Source organism: Panthera leo, chromosome C2 (genome assembly GCF_018350215.1).
Source record: "Panthera leo isolate Ple1 chromosome C2, P.leo_Ple1_pat1.1, whole genome shotgun sequence".
Lineage (NCBI taxonomy): Eukaryota > Metazoa > Chordata > Mammalia > Carnivora > Felidae > Panthera > Panthera leo.
Genome location: NC_056687.1, coordinates 95,488,726 through 95,509,870, shown reverse-complemented (window position 1 = coordinate 95,509,870; position 21,145 = coordinate 95,488,726). Strand labels below are relative to the sequence as shown.

Below are 21,145 nucleotides of genomic sequence, written 5' to 3'. Positions count from 1 at the left end.
ATCATGACCTGAGCCAAGTCGGATGCTCAACCGACTGAGCCACCCAGGCGCCCCCAGTTAACCACATTTAAAGTCTGTATATTACCTTTCCTTCTTACCATTCTATGCTTTCTTCATCTACTCTAATCTGGTTTCTTTTACTCCTCTTTATTTATTCTTGTTATCACATCAGATTATTATTTCTAGATTTTTGTGTGACCCTTCTCTTGAAACCTCATTCTCCTTCAGTTTTCATGATACTTTTTTTTTTCTTTTTTGTGCTTACTAGCTTTTCTCAAAATTTGCTCTTTGTTTTCTTGATACTCTTCACTTGAGAAAATTCATACTTAATTCTTATGGGTACATGTTGATTGTATGTGGAGGATTTTGCAGATGTGTTAAAACAGATTATCTTCGGTCTTGTCTATAAATTACCAGAAGCCCAAGTTTCTAGTTGTAAATGGATTATAAGGCTGGTTTTGTCATTCCAAAAGAGCTTGGTATTGTGTAGAAAAGAATGTTTTCCATTAGTTAAGCTGCCTCATGCTTATTTTCTGTTTATAGCTTCCAAAAATATCTCTGAATATATCCGCTCATTAGTCCAGATTTGATATATCAAGCTTCCAGTGGACTCTTTAATCTTGCAATCCCATTGTATCTTGTATCTTCAGTATGAAAAACCAAGCCCATTATCTCAACAGCTCTGTTAATCTTATCCTATGTGCACACTTTGTTTTTCTGTCAGTATTACCTCCAGTCTCCCAGTCATCAAAGTTAGTGTCATTTTTTTAATTCACGTATCTCCATTGTCTTCATACCCAAAGTTATCACATCTTAAGACATCCTTTAACATTTCTCAGATTTCAACTCCCTCTCCGTTCCTATCAGTACCCTTCTGACCTCAACTCATGAATTCATCCTTTCCTTGAGTAGTTAGATTATATCGTTTGGAATGAATAAGAATTATTAAGAACTTAAATCAGAAAATACTTAACATCTTAACCAGGTACTGGAAATATAATGTATTATGCAAAATTCCTCCAGGTATAACTATTTGATATTAATGTTCTCGACAGGCAATGAACACCAGAGAAAGTGGCAAAGCTTCATCCAGTTTAGGTCTTCAAGATTTTGATTTGCTTCGGGTAATAGGCAGAGGAAGTTATGCCAAAGTATTATTGGTGAGATTAAAAAAAACAGATCGTATTTATGCAATGAAAGTTGTGAAAAAAGAATTGGTCAATGATGATGAGGTAAGTAAGCACAATGATGTTTTATCATTTCTGAACTGTTAAGTTGGCTTAAGTGTACTATTTCAGAGAAAACCTCAATGTTTTGTCTTATCATTTCAGTCTACATTTCTAAATATATGCTTCAAACAGATTACAAAAGATATATTTAATGTAATCTGATGACTACTAGATTTTTAAGAAATAAAAATCAACCCATATTATTATCAAGGAAAAGTACTTGATCTTTGTAGAAGTTTTCTAGACTGTTTCATAATACTGAAAGATTTATTGGTGTTTTTGTATATAAGCTGTTGTTTCATGATTATCATGAAGCAGTAGTAGTTAGTTACTTACTTGTATTTGTGATAATTGAATTACTAAGAACAAATTTATCATAGTTTTGATGATAATTCAGTTTGACATGGATTTCTTTCATATTTTGAAATAGGATATTGATTGGGTACAGACAGAGAAGCATGTTTTTGAGCAGGCATCTAATCATCCTTTTCTTGTTGGGCTGCATTCTTGCTTTCAGACAGAAAGCAGGTAAGATTGAAAGATAATGGAATGATTCCTGGGCTCTACACCTTTTGGTATATTACACAGTGAAAACTGCTTTCTACTATAAGCCGGAAGCGGAAGACATGGAGATGGACACAAGAGTACTCTGCTTAAAATTTCCTGCTAATCATACTCCAATCAGTGATAGCCGTCTAACGGTGGATCAGCAGTAGGAAATTTCCTGCTTTGGGCAAAAAAAAAAAAAAAAAAAAAAAAAAGACCAGGTCATAATTATGGCACTAAAAATCTAACTTTTTAAGTATCTTCAAGATTCTAGTTTTAGGACTTAAAGTTTCCTAGAGTTTAACTAGACAGAGAAATCCTAACTTCTTTACCTTAAGTGACAGTTAAATAAGACTTGTTTTGCAAGGGCCAAAGTTGAGGTGAGAGTAAGAGGCTCTGGATTGCTAGTGGTACTACTTTCAAATGGAAGAAGCAGTTCTCACAGTTATGCTGGTTTACTTTTTTGTGTCTTCCATGATTAAACAGCTTTCTTCTCCAACTACCCTTTGTTTCCGCCACATTCCTGGAGTGTTTGTTCAGGATAAATCTGGAGAATGCTCTCTATGTTGTAACTGCTCTCTACAGTGTTTAGAAATGCAAAGTTACACTGCCTCGTTTTGGATTTTGGTGTCATGTGCTCTCTCCTGTGTTTTTTTATTTTTATTTTTTAAGCCCACTGACATGTAAAGTTCCTAGAGTTAAGCCCTGCTAATTTTCTTTCTTTCTTTCTTTTTAATTTTGTTTCTCCCACGTTTTCATTTAAATTCCAGTTCATTCACATACAGTGTAATATTTAGTTTCAGGTATAGAATTTAGTGAGTCATCACTGACCTATAACACCCAGTGCTCATCACAAGTGTCCTCCTTAATCCCCATCACCCATTTAATGCATCGTCCCCATCCACCTCCCCACCAGTAACCATCAGTTTGTTCTCTATAGTTGAGTCTGTTTCTTGGTTTGCCTCTCTTTTTTCCTTCCTATGTTCATTTGGGTTTTTTTTTTTCTTATCTCTTCTGTGTTTTAGATTGTTCTTTGTCATAGAGTATGTAAATGGAGGAGATCTAATGTTTCATATGCAGCGACAAAGAAAACTTCCTGAAGAACATGCCAGGTACCGTTGGATTTTTGTCTGGGGTCGTGGGTAGGGGATGCTATGGGACTTTTTATGTGCCAGTGTTTGAAAGGGTAGATAAATCACTTATTTTGATACTAGTTAATTTTTTGGAAGTCATATAGAGGCTAAGGTAAAAGTTTATATTATAACATGTGTAACATTATGTATTTACATATATTAACGTAAGTAATTGAAAAGTATAAAAACTATTCAAGGGGAAGCCTTCAGTTTACTAAACCCAATTATTTTATCTATTCAACATCCACCATTGAAATAATTGATGGATTTACACTTATTATTTGTATATGCTTGAGAGTAATAAAACAATTCCTCTTAAGGTTTTATGTAATTCTGACTATTCTTCCTGTAATTACAATTTCTGAATTGTTCTGCCTTTGGCTTTTTTTTCTCTGATCTCATACATGTTGATGAATAAGAAAAGATCATTAAATATTATTTATTTATTTGTTTATTTTCTGTCCTTAATTTGACATCATTATATAAGATTGTAAATTGCTTATATGTTGGAGGAATTAGGTAGGGAAGGATCATGGCCTTGGAGAAGTTTAATTCATCAGTGCCATGATTTGTTTTGTTTTGTACTCATAATTAGCAATAATTCTCACCCTGTTGTGCTCCGCAAAAGATGAGGCGTATGAGTTTGTATATGCGTGTAACAAAGGTTAAAGATTTTATTTTTGTAAGTACTTAGTGGAAATCTTTTTTTTTTAATTTTTTTATTTTTTAGTGTTTATTTTTGAGAGAGAGAGAGAGAGAGACAAAGAGTACAAGTGGGGGAGGGTCAGAGAGAGAGAGGGAGACACAGAATCTGAAGCAGGCTCCAGCCTCTGAGCTGTCAGCACAAAGCCTGATGCAGGGCTCGAACTCACAAACAGTGAGACCATGACATGAGCCAAAGTCGGACGCTTAACCAACTGAGCCACCCAGGTGCCCCAATTTAGTGGAAATCTTGCTAATACATTGATTCTTTCTTATCAAAAAGAGATACTATCCTTCAATTTTATAAAAAGGTAGAAATTGTACTAATCTAATCTCAGACCAAACTGTGTTTTGTTTTAATTTCCTGTATGTTCATTTATTTAGTCTTTATTAAATGGTTGCCCTTCATAGCAGAGCCACAAATGACATTTCTAATTGTGACCAGAGCCTGTATTTGTTCCTTGTTTGTTCAGCTGGACATGGGGAAAGTAGTTTTTTCGTATTAAAGTGTCAGTTCTGGTTTTGTGCTTTTCTGGGAACCAAAGTACAAAATAAGGGCTCAGGTTCTCTATTCATAGAATTAAGTAACTGAGAAGGTTTGTGTTATGTACCTCCAAACATGATCATGATAACATTCCCCAAAGTAGCAATAAACCAACTTGAGTGTTTTATTCTCATTGTTCAGGTCAAAAGTTCTGGTTATCGCCAATGAGTTAGTGGCAGTTTTTAAAAAACCCTCTCTTTGATGTTAAATGGTATGGTTGTAGGATAATTCATTTTCTAGAATTTTGGTATGCATTTTATAGTTTGAGTTAAACTTTTAGTATTTTTTTTTTTTTTTATTCTAGACCAATCAATGATTCTTAGCATTTGGAGAGATCATTTGTCTCTTAGAGAAGTGATAGAAGCTATGGAAACTCTGTAGAGGGAGGAGATGTAGATGTACACACGTACGCACAACTGAGCCTCTGGTTGTAGCAGTGTGGACTGTCTGAAGTCTGTGGAAGGACCCAGATTAAGAACTTCTGTTTGAGACTTTCAAATTAATAATTTTTTGAAAAGTATGAGTTCAATGTAGACTGGAACTTCTGTAATAGTGTTTTGGGCTCAGGTATTTTTTTCTTTATTTCTTTTTAATTTTTTAAAAGTTTATTTATTTTGAGAGAGCAAGCATGTGCGAGAGAGTGCACGCACATGCGCGCATGCTCAAGCAGGGGATGGGCACAGAGAGAGGAGAGAGAATCCCAAGCAAGCTCTATGCTGTCAGCACAGAGCCTGATAGGGAGCTCGAATCCACGAACCACGAGATCATGACCTGAGCTGAAGTCAGACACTCAGTGACCTGAGCCACCCAGGCACCCTTAAGATATTTTAAAGTGTACTTCAGTTTGTGTTTTGGTGTCATTTCTAAAAACATAGGGAGAAAAAAATCTTTTGACACGATTTTGGTGTTTTCATTTGCAGATGGGGATAGGACTTAAATAACCTCTTCTAGAAACTTACCACAATTCCGAAATTTGAATCAAATGAGTTATTTTTCTTTTTAGATTTTACTCTGCAGAAATCAGTCTAGCATTAAATTATCTTCATGAACGAGGGATAATTTATAGAGATTTGAAATTGGACAATGTATTGCTGGACTCAGAAGGACATATCAAACTGACTGACTATGGCATGTGTAAGGTGAGAGGCATTTCTAGTTAATCAGAAGGTCTCAGCAGCTCATAAAATTGTTTTGGTAAAATAACAATATTTAAAGATGGAGAAATGATTGCTACCCTGTTTGGGATGCTTTTTGGAATTTTAGCACAAAGAAAAATATACATGTTTTCTAATCATTTACAAAAGTCCGTATTTTCTGTGACTGTTATATGTGCTATAATAAGAGTTAATTTCTTTTTATTGTCTGTAACATTTTATTTTGAATGTTGTGAAAGTATGGGAGAAAATTTGGAAATAAAAATTGTCTGCAATCCCATGACTTTAGCATAACTACTTGCGTGTCACCTTCTAGTTTTCGCCATTTAATTGTGACTCGTGATAATGTATTCAAGATTTTCCCAGGAAATGTATCATTTTTTGTATTTAAAATTTAAATATCTGACATAAAGTACAGTAGAACAAAATAAGAATTTCAGTTACTCTCAGGACATGTCCTTTTTTTCTCGGACCTATATTCTTTTTGTAACAGTTTTTTATTTAAGAGTCCAGTGTTTTTCCACAAAATGTGTAGGGTGCTACTCTCCTTGTTGTAGTAGCTGGGCCAGAATTATCTGCACACGGTAATATGGCAACAAGCATGTAAACGTATGGATCACACTCTCCCATTTACCTGAAGGAAGTGCCTCCAGAGCTTGGAGACTATTTAAACTATTTAAATGCTAACATTAAGTAAGACACTCTAACAGTATTGAAGATTTAATGTCATTATCTCTTGATAATGACCTTAAAAGAAAATCTTTACCTCAGGTATTTTTGCTTTTAGGTACAAAACTCAGGCATTTTTATCTTTTCTTATATTAAATTTCTATTTCCTTAAAATTTTCTATTATACACATCTTTAGTTATAAACAAGTAAACATTTAGTAGGCAAACCCCTATATATCCATTTTTTATGAGATTTGTGATACGTTTTTTTTATCTCTGTCACTTTTTTACCAGGGGATTTTTTTCTTACTTCAAAAGAAAAATGTCCTATAATTTGTCAAAGGAAAATAAAGCTGAACAGCAACAACAAAAAACCCATTAAAAATGTTAACCTTGTTAGAAAGTGTACACATTAAAATAGTCTTTATTTTTGCATGCCAGATACTGTTTTGTTTTTTTTTTAATTATAATAGTCTGCTTACAAGAGTCTGAAGAAATGGCATTCTTCTATGTCATTGGTGAGTGTATGCGTTGTTATAACTGTTTGTAAAGCAGTTTGGTGAGGATGTATCAGGAATCTTAAAGATATACAGGCACACTCTTTGATTTAGAACTTCTGCCTCTGGGATATTCTTTTTTTACATTTACATCCAAGTTAGTTAGCATGTAGTGCAATAATGATTTCAGCAGTAGAATCCAGTGATTCATCCCCTACATATAATGTCCAGTGCTCATCCCAACAAGTGTCTTCCTTAATTCCCCTTGCCCATTCAGCCCACCCCTGACGCAGAACCCCCTCCAGCAACCCTCAGTTCTCTATATTTAAAAGTCTCTTATATTTTGTTCCCCTCCCTGTTTTTATATTATTTTTGCTTCTCTTCCCTTATGTTCATCTGTTTTGTACCTTAACTTCCACGTATGAGTAAAGTCATACGATAATTGTCTTTCTCTTACTGACCAATTTCACTTAGCATAATACACTCAAGTTCCATCCATGTTGTTGCAAATGGCAAGATTTCACTGTTTTTGATTGCTGAGTAATACTCCATTGTGTATATATACCACATCTTCTTTATCCATTCATCTGGACATTTGGGCTCTTTCCATACTTTGACTATTGTCTATAGTGCTGCTATAAACATTGGGATGCATGTGTCCCTTCGAAACAGCACACCTGTATCCTTTGGATAAATACCTAGTAGTGCAATTGCTGGGTCATAGGGTAGTTCTATTTTTAATTTTTTGAGGAACCTCCATATTGTTTTCCAAAGTGGCTGCACCAGTTTCCATTCCCATTAGCAGTGCAAAAGGGTTCCTCTTTCTCCACATCCTTGCCAGCATCTGTTGTTGTCTGAGTTGTTAATTTTAGCCATTCTGACAGGTATGAGGTGGTGTCTCATCATGGTTTTGATTTGTATTTCCCTGATGATGAGTGATGTTGAGCATCTTTTCATGTGTCTGTTAACCATCTGGATGTCTTTTGCCCATTTCTTCACTGGATTATTTGTCTTTTGGGTGTTGAGTTTGATAAATTCTTTATAGATTTTGGATACTAACCCTTTGATACATCATTTGCAAATATCTTTTCTGCCTCCGGGATATCCTGAGTAAATTTTTTGGCCTATGAGAAAAGGTTTATGACCAAAATTTTTTTCTTGTAGTTGGTGATAAATATTTTAAATATTTTAAATAATCTAAATGGCTGGTAAGGAGAATAGTTAGGGGAAATTATAGAGTGACCACAAAACATAGCATTATAAAGTCATTTAGAAGATGTTTGCCAAAACTTCATAACAATATAAAATGTTTATAAATAACATTAATAGAGTTTTAAAGTATGGCATTGTCTGTTTCTTTTTTTATTTTTATTTTTTTAAACTTTTTTTTTTCAATGTTTCTTTATTTTTGAGAGATAGAGCACAAGCAGGGGCAGAGAGAGGGGGAGACACAGAATCCGAAGCAGGCTCCAGGCTCTGAGCTGTCAGCACAGAGCCCGATGTGGGGCTCGAACTCACAGACCGCGAGGTCATGACCTGAGCTGAAGTCGGACGCTTAACCGACTGGGCCACCCAGGCGCCCCTGGCATTGTCTGTTTCTATATGTGTTGTTGTATGTTCTATTATGTAGCATCATACATTCTGTTTACTTTTACATATTTTTGAGGTTATTATAATGGGCATGCATTACTTAATAAAACTCACAAAAATGAATTGCCTTTTACTTAATTGTAAATTTACTGTTAGTTAGCTTGTTTTTAAACTATCTTTTTATTGTTGATATCTTATTTAATTGCCTTGTGGCCAGAAAATGGTCTGAATGATATTAGTTCTTTGAAAATATATTGAGATTTCCTTTGTGACTTAGTATTTGGTCAGTATCCCATATGTACTTTAAAAAGGATATATAATTTCTTTTTTGCATGCAGGGAGTCTATGGCCTTCACACTCTCTCTTTTCTTTCCCCTTTTCTCCTCATGTACACATAGATTATACATATTTGTATGTATGTATGTATATTATATGTAGGTATATACATATTATATGTATGTATACATATGTATATGTATAATATGTATATGTATGTATATACATATTATATGTATGCATACATATGTATAATATACATATGTATGTATATTATAATATGTATATGTATATTTTATATATACATATAATATATATATTTAGCTTTTGTCAAATCTTTTTCTGCTTACTAATTTTTTTGTCTGTATGATATGTCATTTTCTGATACAGATGTTTTGAAATCACCTGTCATGATTTGGGATTGTATTATCAGTTCAGCCTGCTATATCAATATACTGTAGACTAAGTGGCTTAAAAGACAGACATTTATTTCTCATAGTTCTGGAGACTGGGAAGTTCAAGATCAAAGTGCTAGTAGATCCAGTGTCTGGTGAAGGCACTCTTTATGGTTTGCAGATGCATGAAGGCACTCTTCATGGCTTGCAGATGGGTGAAGGCATTCTTCACGGTTTGCAGATGTGTCTTTTTGTTGTATTCTTACATGGCAGGGAGAGAAAGAGGGAGTTCTCTTCCTCTTATAAAGACACTAATCCCATCATCCCTAATAACTAATTACCTCCCAAAGTCTCCGGTCTCCCAGTGTTATCACATTAAGTCTTCAACATATGAATGGCGGGGAGGGGGGGCATACAAATGTCCATTCCATAGCAGGGATTGTGAAATTCTTCTAATTTGGCTATTTTTACTTTGTGTTTTGAGGCTGTGTTGTTAGGTGCATACAAGTTTGTTATAAATTTTTGATGATTGTTCCATTTCTCAGTGTGTAGTTTTTCTGTTATACACATTAGTGTCTTCTGCCTTAATTTTTTCCATCTAGTAGCTATTGAAATACAAAGCCAAAAAATTTGTGCCTTAGGAAAAACAACCAACAGTGCTTGTGTTAGCAGGTGGGATTTAAAGTGCTTTTCTTCATAAAATATGATTCCTTTTACTCATATAATTAAATTTTTTATATTAAATTTTTACCTGAATATAAATTATTTCAAGTATCAGGGCGCCTGGGTGGCTCAGTCGGTTAAGCGTCCGACTTAGGCTCAGGTCACAATCTCGCGAGTTCGAGCCCTGCGTCGGGCTCTGTGCTGACTGCTCAGAGCCTGGAGCCTGTTTCAGATTCTGTGTCTCCCTCTCTCTCTGACCCTCCCCTGTTCATGCTCTGTCTCTCTCTGTCTCAAAAATAAAGAAATGTTAAAAAAAAAAAATTAAAAAATAAATAAATAAATAAATAAATAATTTCAAGTACAATTTTTTTTTTTTAATTTTTTTAACGTTTATTTATTTTTGAGACAGAGAGAGACAGAGCATGAGAGAGGGAGACACAGATCCGAAACAGGCTCCAGGCTCTGAGCTGTCAGCACAGAGCCCGATACGGGGCTCGAACTCACAGACTGTGAGATCATGACCCGAGCCGAAGTTGGACGCTCAACTGACTGAGCCACCCAGGCGCCCCTCAAGTACAATTTTTATTTTAATTGAACTGTCCACCAACATCGAATGAGGACAGGCTTTCTTTAAGCTATTTAGGGGCAACTCATGATTTTAATAATAAAGACAACTGTACTAGTAATATTTTATTTAAGCTTAATATATTACCTGTAGATGCTGAGCTTATATAACAAATGAAATAAAAGAGATGAATTTAAAAGATAATTTTTGATCTGATTATTTCTTTTCTCTTTTTTCTTTCTTTTTTATTTTTTCTAAAAGGAAGGATTACGGCCAGGAGATACAACCAGCACTTTTTGCGGTACTCCCAATTACATTGCTCCTGAAATTTTAAGAGGAGAAGATTATGGTAATAAATAAATAGGTGTTATTTTAGCTAAGTGCTAGATGGGTGGTTAAATGTGGTACCCACTGCATTATAGTACTCTGTAGTATTTAAATACTAATCTTATTAATATAAACTTCCTTGATCCCCTTAAAACCTACATGAAAACCCTAAAATATAAAATAAGAGACAGTGGGACCTTAGCAGTATTTGGGGGTACAGATTTGAATATTTTATTAATGGCAACACTAAAAGTTCTAGGCACTAATCCAAGCAGTTTACATTATATTAACTAAATTAATCTTCTCAATAATCCTAGGAGGTAAGCATTGTTAATTCCCATTTTACAGAAAGTTTAGATAACTTGCCCGAGATCATACAGCTAGAAAGTGGCAGAGTAAGGATTTAAACTTTAGCCATGTGACTACAAAGTCATGAACCCCTGGAAGATTGTTCACATTTCCTGGGATATTTCCTCCAGGAATCTGAAAAATGAGGGAGAGATTGACTGCTTGTCAGAAACCAGAGAATATATTTATCTCAAAACATTGGACTTCTTGGGTTCTGGCCCTCTGATTTCAGCAGATGTGAAGGAGGATGGTACTTCTGACAGCGTTCAGAATCTGATTCCAAGGTTCTTCAAGGATCTTTAATCAACTAGCAGAAGATCAAGTTTCAGACCCACGAAAGTTATTCTCAAATACAATTTAATTATATCCTCAAAAAAAAAAAAAAAAAAAAGATACAGACTATGAGTCTGAAATTACAGGCATATTTGGGAGAAGGAACTTAGTGTTTCATTTCCAATATTTTTTCCCCAATATTTTATTTTTAAAGTTATCTTTTAGGTACCTCCCCTTGTTGATAAGTGAAATATTCCTATAATCTTCACTGCCAACCATGATAGTTATAATGCATTTAGAGTTTATTTTTCATTATGTTTAATTTTTAATTATACAATGAAATGAATCTCAAGTTACTGACTTTTAAGAATGCAGAATAATTTGTTGCTTCAAAAAATTCCTTTTTTGAAGGTTTCAGTGTCGACTGGTGGGCTCTTGGAGTACTAATGTTTGAGATGATGGCAGGCAGATCTCCATTTGATATTGTTGGAAGCTCGGATAACCCTGATCAAAACACAGAGGATTATCTTTTCCAAGGTAATTTGCGGTATTTTACAGATTCTCTGTGAATAACCTATTCTAGAGTATGAATGAGGATGGCTCAGATTTTTACCTTGAGTAAGAGGAGAATAATTGGACAATATACTTCTTAATATGTAGGTCTTCATTTTTTTTTTAATATTTACTTTTGAGAGAGAGAGAGAGAGAAGGAGAGTGAGAGAAGGAAGGGCAGAGAGAGGGGGAGACAGAGAATCCCAGGCAGGCTCTGCACTGTCAGCACAGAGCCCAACGTGGGGCTCACACTCACGAACTGCAAGATCATGACCTGAGCTGAAATCAGGAGTCAGATGCCCAACCAACGGAGCCACCCAGGCACCCCTTCATTTTTTTGAAAATATATCTTCCTACTTCTATTCCTTCAGTCCCATTTACCAACTACTTTCTCATACTCAGAATTATAACAAAAAGTTCCTTCAGATTGTATATCACAGAGATTAGAAGAAGGAATCCTGTGGCTAGAGAGGAATATCTTTCCACATGGACCCCGAGGCTGAGTGCATAAGTCCAAGAACAATATGGAGGAAAAAGTGGGGTACCAAGAATATAAGAAGATCAAAAGGTGAAGAAAAGAAGGCCCACAATTGGAAATACAAAGACTCAAACAGGAAAAAAAAAAAAAAAAAAAAAGACAAGGGATCACCCCCTGCTCCCAACACCCAGTCCAAAGATTTCCATGAAATTCTACATTTAATAATTAAGGCCATCACAGGAAATGAATAGCTGTTTCATGTAACAGAAAATCCAGATGGCCATGGAATATGTGAAAAAGCATTCAGCTTCACTAGTAATTAGGGGTTTGCACATTAAAACATTAATGAGCTACTATTTCCTGCCCGTGCATTTGCCAGAAATTTTAAAGTCCAATAATACCAGGGCTGGTGAGGATGTGGATGGAGTAAGTGGAACTCTCATAGACTGCTGGCAAGCAGTGAAAATTGATTTAACAGCTTTGGAGAACAGCTTGGCAATGTCTAATAAAATTGAGTATAGTAACATGTACCTCACATTTTGTAGCTATTAACTCATTTAAACCTCATAACAACCCCATGAAGTAGGTATTATTTTTATTCTAATTTTACAGATGAGGAAACTGAGGCACAGTAAGGTAGTCAAAGAATAAAATATGCATGTAAATGATAAGGACAGCATTCAGAGAAGAGGCTCTCTGAGAGGGAAGGAGAGGAGCGAGCCTGAGAAAGCACATGAGACGCTGAAGTAGTATATGTAATACCTTATTTTTTTCTTCGAGAACACCCTTAAGTAGCTCATAATAAAAATGTAAAATTGAAGCTATGTAAAAGTGAAATATAATGCCACTATTTTATCTTTCTAGTTATTTTGGAAAAACAAATTCGCATACCACGCTCTCTGTCTGTAAAAGCTGCAAGTGTCCTGAAGAGTTTTCTCAACAAGGTATAAATTGAATGTAAAAATCTTCAGCAGTTTATCTCTGTATAGATGACACTAAGTAGAGGTTCAGGCAGTGTAATATTCCAAAACACTAGCGTATAATAATTTTTTTTCAGTTAGATCTGGAACTTATCTCTTTACCAAAGAGTATTAGATCCTGAGATGAATTGTCCTTTCCATTTTGACAGTGTAAGTCACTACCAGCTATATATTACATATGGGTTTTTAATGTAGATGATATATATACCATGTACTCAATTAGGGAAACATTACATCTTTGGGGATAGCCTCAATCGTACTTACAGCTTTGTTACTCAGTTTTCTTTGGATTATTATTCATAGATCTCTTTCCTTATTGAGCACTTGGGACAGTAGTGTTCTGTACAGATTATCATGTCAAAAGCCCTGTAATCAGATAAAATTCAGAAGAAATGAAATGCTATCATTGGTTCTTAAAAAATCTGAAGACCATTCAATTCTTCGTTGTGGTCGGTAGGTTAGAAGAGTTTTAGGATCTAAGATTATGATTCTGAATGGTTTTTACTCATAACACTTCTAACACCAAATGTGTAGGTTTTTTCCACACCAACAACCAATTCTCCACCTCTCTAGACATAAACTTGGTGTATTACAATTCAGTTTATTTCTGATACTAACTACCCAGAGTTACCATCAGATTCCAGGGGTTTAAGGGCTCAGTCCTATAAAACTATCTTCACCTCAAGTGCCAGTCATGAGTCATGAGTATTGAGTACCCACATTTCTGTCTGACTTGGCTACAGAGTTGAGCTTCCCACAATTCTCACACCTCAGGTTCAGTAATTCGCTAGAATGGCTCACAGAACTCAGGAAAATAGTTTACTTGCTATCACTGGTTGGTTATAAAAAAAAAAGATACAAATGAACAGCCAGATGAAAAGATACACAGGGTGGAGTCCAAAAGGATCCTGAGCACAGGAGTTTCTGTCCCTGTGGAGTTAGGGTACACACCCTCCGTGTCTCCCAGCATATGGACATATTCACCAACCCAGAAGCTCTCCAAACCCTGTGGTTCAGAGGGCTTTATGGAGGTTCCATTACATTGACACAATTGATTGAATCATTAGCCATTGGTAGTTGACCTCCACCCCTCTGAAAATGAGGCTTAAAGTTACAACTCTCTGATCACATGGATGGTTCCTCCGGCAACCAGATCCCATCCTGAGCTATCTACCAGCCCACCGAGAGTCACATTATTAGTATAAACTCAGGTGTAATTGAAAGGGACTTGTGAATAACAAAAGATAATTGGCTCACTCAGGAAATTACTCACTCAGGTTTTAGAAGCTGTGTCAGGAACCTGGGACAGAGACCAGATAAGCTTATTGTATTATGGTGATCTTGGCAATCATAAATATTTTCTTAAATAAATTGTAGGTTAGAAAAAGTAGGTTGATGTGCATTTATCATCTAAGGTAAATATAGATAATGATGAATTTTAACAAAACGAGAAATTGAAGCTTTTGAGTACTTTAGATGGAGAAAGATTTAAAATGGAAATCTAAGTGTTAGCACGCTGCAAAATGAAGGTGAGAGGTTTTAATGTTCAAAATAAAATGGCTTTTATTGGAAAGGAAAATGGTAACATGTTCTCATTCACAGTAATGAATAAGCCAAGACTGTTTGTAAGTTACAGCTCCTTAGTCCAGTGGGTCACATAATGGTTGTATCATGGTTATACACAGATTATATTGTTTTGTTGCTGTAATTGGACATAGAGCTTTACAAATGAGCTAAGAACACACTTGTGAAGTTTCGGGGTTTGTATATTTTGACCAGCACAATAACCTGTGCCAAAGAAATAGGTGGATGCTGCTGAAATGATTGTGCTGCTCTCTTTTCCCTCCCCTTTTCCTGTAGCAAGGAGTAGTGACCTATATCCACTATAATCACATGATAGCCGGAGACAGAGCCATGAGGAAATTGTACTCGTCACAAGCTTCAGATATTCATTTAAGTCTAGTGTTGTACTATGATGTAATTTCAGAGATAAAGGTATTATATAATAGACACAAAACCCAGGTCACAAAGAGGATGTATTTATTCTAAAGCATGATATCCATCCAGTTCTTGAAACATTTCTCTCCATCATAGGACCCAAAGGAACGATTGGGTTGTCATCCTCAAACAGGATTTGCTGATATTCAGGGACACCCATTCTTTCGAAATGTTGATTGGGATATGGTATGTAAATTGTCATTGTTTTCTATATTAGGTATCCTTATTATCTTGGGCCAAATTTTATTCTCTTAAAAGAATGTTAAAAAAACAAAACAAATATATCATAGCTTAAGTAACTTAAGCCACACTCTAAAGTGCTTTTTAAAAAGCTTTTAAAACAATAAAAGCTTAGAATATTAATTTAATGGAACAGGTTGTAATATTAGTAAGGCCTATATCAGTGTTCAGTTTTGTACATTATTTCCATCATCGTGAATACCGTTGAACCATGCCTAAGGACTCGCTGTGATAGGATGTGGAAGCCTCTGAGGGAAGAGGAGAAATGTAGAGGTGGAATTTTTCTAAGAACGTAGGCTTGAGCTGTCATCTAATATGTCTTTCTAGATGGAGCAAAAGCAGGTGGTACCTCCCTTCAAACCAAATATTTCTGGGGAATTCGGTTTGGACAACTTTGATTCTCAGTTTACTAATGAACCTGTCCAGCTCACTCCAGATGACGAGTAAGTAACTCTATAGACTGAAATATTTCTGAAGTTATTTGGAAGTTTCATTTTTAGTGGCTACACAGTGCTTCATTACCAGATTATAACATAATTGAATTAGCCATTCAGTTATGGGATATTTGAATCTATTACACTATTATAAGTTATAACGACTGCCCTTTTCTACTTTGCCTTACGTGCCTTATCTCTAATTCCCACAACAACATGATAAATCTACTTACTGTCATCTTCCTCTTACAGATGAGGAAACTGAGACCCAGACAGGGCAAGCAGAGTCACACAGCTGTCAGGTGGCAGAGTCAGGATGGAAACCCGTGCTCTTTCCACTGCACTGCACTGTTTTGAAGATGACTGTCTTTGAGTTCCTGAGTATTACTTTAAGATAGATTCCCAGAGAGGGAATTAGATCAAAGAGTGAAAATTTAAGTTTATTTATTTTGAGAGTGCACAAACACGAGCAGGGGGATGGGGGGGGGGGCTGGGGAGAGAGAGAGAGAATGAATATACCAAGCTGGCTCCACACTGTCAGTGCAGAGCCCAATGTGGGGCTCAAAACTCACAAACTGTGAGATCATGACCTGAGCTGAAATCGAGAGTCGGACACCCAGCTGACCGAGCCACCCAAGTGCCACTTAAGAGTATGAAATTTTGAAAGCTCTTGATATGTATTGCCACATTGCTTGTTAAAAAGATGACATTAACTTACCAAGTCTAGCCAGCGGTGATCTGACATATTTTTTATGTGTATGTTCATTTTTTAAAAGTATGGTTTAGAATAATTTGGGCATATTTGATTGTTTACCTCTCTTTACAGATTCATTCTGTCATCTCAAGGAGGCCCTTACTCCTTGGCCATATTTTCACTTCTGTCTTGTTAATTCTTACCACATTCCTCATGCAGCTGTTCAAACCGTCTCTACATTTTGGAAGCCTTCAGTCCTACCTCTGCCTTCACCACTTCTAACGGACTAACCTTGCCTTAGCTTGACTGCAAGGGTTGAGACCTGCCTGGTGTGAGCTTGCTCTGTTTTCAGCTGTCACAGACCATCTTGCATCTCAGAATTGCTGTCTCTCCCACCTCCTTTTTCTTCTTCCCTATTCTTGGAAGGCTATCCCTCTTTTGCAAGGGGTGCTCCATTTTCCTAGATCTGTTTCCTTAGCTTCTGCCAGGATTTCATTTTGTCAGTTATGTCCATTACCCCACCTTCTTTCTCTTTTCCTGCTGCTCTTCTTCTATTTATAAACATGCTCAGATATCCTAATTTGCCCCCTGGATCTTAGCACATCTTTAAACCACCATATTTTCTTCCCTCATTTTCTTTTCAAGATAATTACTCGATGCTCATGGTAAAAGAAAAATAAATAAGCAGTATCTCCATCAATCTCCTTCAGTCAATCAGATTGATTGACTCCATCAATGTCCTTCAGACATTGATTGTCTTGTACTTTTCTTACTACCTGCACTTTAACTCTTTACAATTTAACCTGCTTTTTCGGCTTTTGATGGTTGAGTTGATTTGTCAATTTCTGATTTTTGTTTAATGTTTATTCATTTCTTGAGAGAGGGAGAGGCAGAGAGAGAGGGAGACACAGCATCCGAAGCAAGCTCCAGACTCCGAGCTGTCAGCACAGAGCCCGCCCGATACAGGGCTTGAACTTACGGACTGTGAGATCATGACCTGAGCTGAAGTCAGATACTTAACCGACTGAGCCATCCGGGCGTCCCTGTTGATTTCTGATTTTTAAAGCGTGTTTTGATCAGTCCTCATCTCCCCTGATGTCTGTGAAGCATTTGGCACTCATGGCCTTGCTTTGTTGGGCACTACCCATCCTGGTCTGCTTCATCTCTGTGACCACTTATCATCCTTTTTCCCCTGTCCCCTCAAGACTGAGATGTTCCACAGTCTGTTCGTAACAGCCGCCTTTTTGCTATATGCACTTTGTTCCTTGGAGATTTAGTCCAGCCCCACATCACTGATACCAGCTATTTAAATCACACCCAGCTAAATTGGCAAATGGTTTTTGAGCAAAAGGCCTTGTGCTAAGTACTGGGCATTAAAGACGATTAAGATGTAGGCCAGTCTCACAAAAAAGCTTACTGTCTACCAAAGGAGAGAGTAATGTACGAAAGTCATTATTCTGACAGTGTCATGTATTAAAAAGAACACTAGATTTAATCAAAAGATAGGAATTTGAATCCTGACCTCACCTCTTACCAACTGAGTAACCTGGGTTCAAATTTCATAACTTCTCTGAGCCTATTTCTTCTCTTACTGCCTACCTCAGAAGGCTGCTGTGAAGAATAAATGAGCCATAGTTCCTAAAGCACCCCCCACCTGGTATCTCTCCTGAACTGCATTTCTATCTGCTTGTTTAAACATCTTCCCTGGTTTGTCAGACAAGCACCTCAGACATACAAAATCTGAAATAAAGGTAATGACTTCTTCCGGCACCTGGCTGGTTCACTCAGGGGAGCATGCGACTCTTGATCTCAGGGTTGTGAGTTCGAGCCCCACATCGGGTATAGAAATTACTTTTAAAAAAGGAAAGAAAAGAAAAAGAAATGACTCTTTATGGTCTCTTTTTCTGTTGTTCCCAATCAGTTCCTTATTTTTATTTACTTTTTTGTGCTCATTATCCCATCATGTGTTCCTGCATTCAGATCCAAAATGTCCATGATTATTGACGCTTCCTTTTCCTTAACAAAGGATAATGTGTTCAGCTGCCAACTCCTTGTCTGTTCTTTCTTTACTTCATCACTTGTGTCAGATCCTTCGTTTTCGTTCCCATTGTCGTCAGCCCCATTCACACCTCTTTCAAATCATGCGTAGAATATTACACCATCCTCCTGATCGGGCTCATCCTTTGCTTTGCAACCCATCCTGTACATCTCCTGCAGTAGCACCACCAGTTTTTTAACCCCCTTTGTCAGAAGCCTCCAGTAACCTCCTCCTTGTCTAGAAGATAAAACCTGTCATCTCAGGCAGCAGTCACTGCCTTCCGCCCTCTCCTCCCACCCGACTCTCCAGCCCTCTCTCACTGTGCTCCAACACAAATGCTGTGTTCTGACCAGCCTCCATTACTCCACATCCCCGGATAGTGTGCTGTTACCTTTGCTCATGCTGTTCCCTCTGTATGCCTCCTTCATTTTTACATACTGGAATCTTCTCCATCTTGCTGAGCTACCTCAAATGCAACCAGGTCTTTGATGAATAAAGGTGAAACTCCTTACTCTAGTAAGCATTACTGGCTTCCTTTAACTGGCCATTACCTTCCTCCGAGATCATCTACCTTTGACATGCTTCTGTTCCTGTGCTTTCAACTCCAGTAAATTACTTGGCGCTTTCCCAGACCTAACATAGTCTTTCATAATTCTGTTCAGTAAGTGGTTGTGGAATGAATGCTGGCTTTCTCAGTTTCTGCAACTAGAAGTCACCCTTCTCATTAGAACTGTGCTTAGATCAAGACTTAGCTGTCCCATATGAAACTTAGCAGGTACTGCTTTCCCTTGTAGCTTTTCTTTATATGGGATACCTTCCCTCCTCGAAGGAAGGGACTGTATCCTGGGTAACTTTGCTCTGCAGTATGGTGTGTGCATTTAAGTATTCAAATATTCATTGGTATTACTCTTACTGCATATTAAATTAGAAACCCAGTATAACAGAATGCCAACATCTCTATACCCTATGACCCATGACCTCCCTGTGGTGTCCTCTCCTTATTCTAGGTCTTTCTATGTACTTGTCCCTATTGCCTTTTCCTTTTGGCTAACTTCTTCTGGGCCTTCTTGTCACCATCTTCCTGTTGAGGTGACTACTAAATTGAATGCTAATTCAGACCTGGATGTTCGCCTCTAAGTATGAATGTTGTTCAGGTCAAAAGTTAAGATTAACCAGAGTTGTGACAATTTGTGACTTTTAATTTCTAGCCTTCAATTTTGGACTACCTTTTAGTTCTAAACCTGCTTACAGGATTGTTAGTCTTTTATTTTCAGTACTCTTGATTCTTCTAGAAGATGTTTTGGGATTAATCTAAACACTTGTAGATTTCTTCCCCCATAATTTATATAAATTAGCCTTATTTTTTGTTTTTTAATTTTCGTTTACCATTTAAATAAAAAGTTGAAGAAATCTAGATTATGAAAATTAATTTATTTTTCTTTCAACAGTGACATTGTGAGGAAGATTGATCAGTCTGAATTTGAAGGTTTTGAGTACATCAATCCTCTCTTGATGTCTGCAGAAGAATGTGTCTGATCCTCATTTTCCAACTGTGCATTTTGCTTGTGTTGCCATTTAATGCATGAATAAACTCGTTACCAGCCTGGATACAATGAACCATTTTATATTTCTTACCTACAAAAAAAGCATTCAGTATCTTCTATTGTTGGCTGTAAGAGTCAATTATTACATCTAACTATGAAAAAGAAAATGAAACTAGTTTCCAGACGGTCGTGTCAACATTCAGTTATACTGGTAATCCAGCAGCCTACTGATGAGTAATGAAGTTGTCCTTTTTGTTTAAAGGAAATACTTAACCACTGCGTTTAAGGCACATGATGGGATTGTGTCATAAACCTACTGTGATTTTTGTCACTCTTCATTTAGTCCTTAAAGTTTTAAATTTTGGAATAGAAGAGTAATTCAAAATACAACAACTTATATTACCTATTACTTTCTGAGTTCTTTGTGTTTAAAAATTCAGCTGTAAGTTTTATTGCCTTGGATAATTAAGTTATTGATTTTTAAGGCAACAGTTATTAAATTGGTAGTAAAGGATGTCACTTGCTTAGAATTAGGGAATACAAGTTCTCCTTGAGGAAAAAAAACCAGGCACATTTTATTAAGTATTAGATTCTAAATCATTAGCTATTTTTGAAAAACTGATGAGTGATTTCTTAGGATAGGGGTGTAAGCTTCTGAGCTTATCCCTTTAGCCAGAACTTTAACTGGAATGTTAGTAACTGTCATTCAAAGAACCAGGATGCATTTGAATGGAGCATTTCTCAGTATATAGAAAGGGAGAAAAATAGAAATTAAAAATGTTTTAAATTAAAAAAAAAAACAAGAAAAACACCAGAAAAGTGCAATGGTAATCCCACAGTGACTTTTTATGGTTTTAGATAACAAGGAAGCACTCCTTATCAAACTTGTAAAAGCATTCCATTATCCAGTAGAGACAGAACATATGCAATTTTTTCCTTATAACTTAATATACATAAAAAGTATTTTATCTTCCAAATAGTGTCTTAACCTTACTCATTTATTCACCAAAACCACATTATCCATACTTTTGGACCCTGTTTATAGTATGGAGTCTTCAGTGAAATTAAAAAAGGTCAACATGAATAAATATTCAGAACACAGACATACATATTCCACAAGTTCCAGCTCCTTAAATGAGTTTTTGTTAAGTGGGTAACACATATAATCAGAGTGGAATACATTTCAGGGGCAGAGTTCTTCAGATTATTTTTTATTAATACTAGTGTTTAGCGATTTATTATTTAAAGGGATGCCTGTGATAGCATCCGTTTATTT

The 21,145-nt window shown here is 36.3% G+C and overlaps 1 protein-coding gene across 2 annotated transcripts in view; it reads left to right on the top strand.

The window, feature by feature from the left end:
* The window catches only part of PRKCI (protein kinase C iota), a 69,922-nt gene extending 49,989 nt beyond the window's left edge, over positions 1-19,933 (top strand). For both annotated transcript variants that reach the window (XM_042955990.1, XM_042955991.1), the window contains 10 exons: positions 1,056-1,232; positions 1,660-1,757; positions 2,801-2,887; positions 5,158-5,293; positions 10,225-10,312; positions 11,323-11,448; positions 12,806-12,885; positions 15,016-15,105; positions 15,487-15,602; positions 19,774-19,933. In XM_042955990.1, coding sequence (XP_042811924.1) covers positions 1,056-1,232; positions 1,660-1,757; positions 2,801-2,887; positions 5,158-5,293; positions 10,225-10,312; positions 11,323-11,448; positions 12,806-12,885; positions 15,016-15,105; positions 15,487-15,602; positions 19,774-19,861 — 1,086 coding nt within the window. In that variant the 3' untranslated portion in view covers positions 19,862-19,933. The remainder of the gene's footprint in view (positions 1-1,055; positions 1,233-1,659; positions 1,758-2,800; positions 2,888-5,157; positions 5,294-10,224; positions 10,313-11,322; positions 11,449-12,805; positions 12,886-15,015; positions 15,106-15,486; positions 15,603-19,773) is intronic.
* Positions 19,934-21,145: the final 1,212 nt, after the last annotated feature.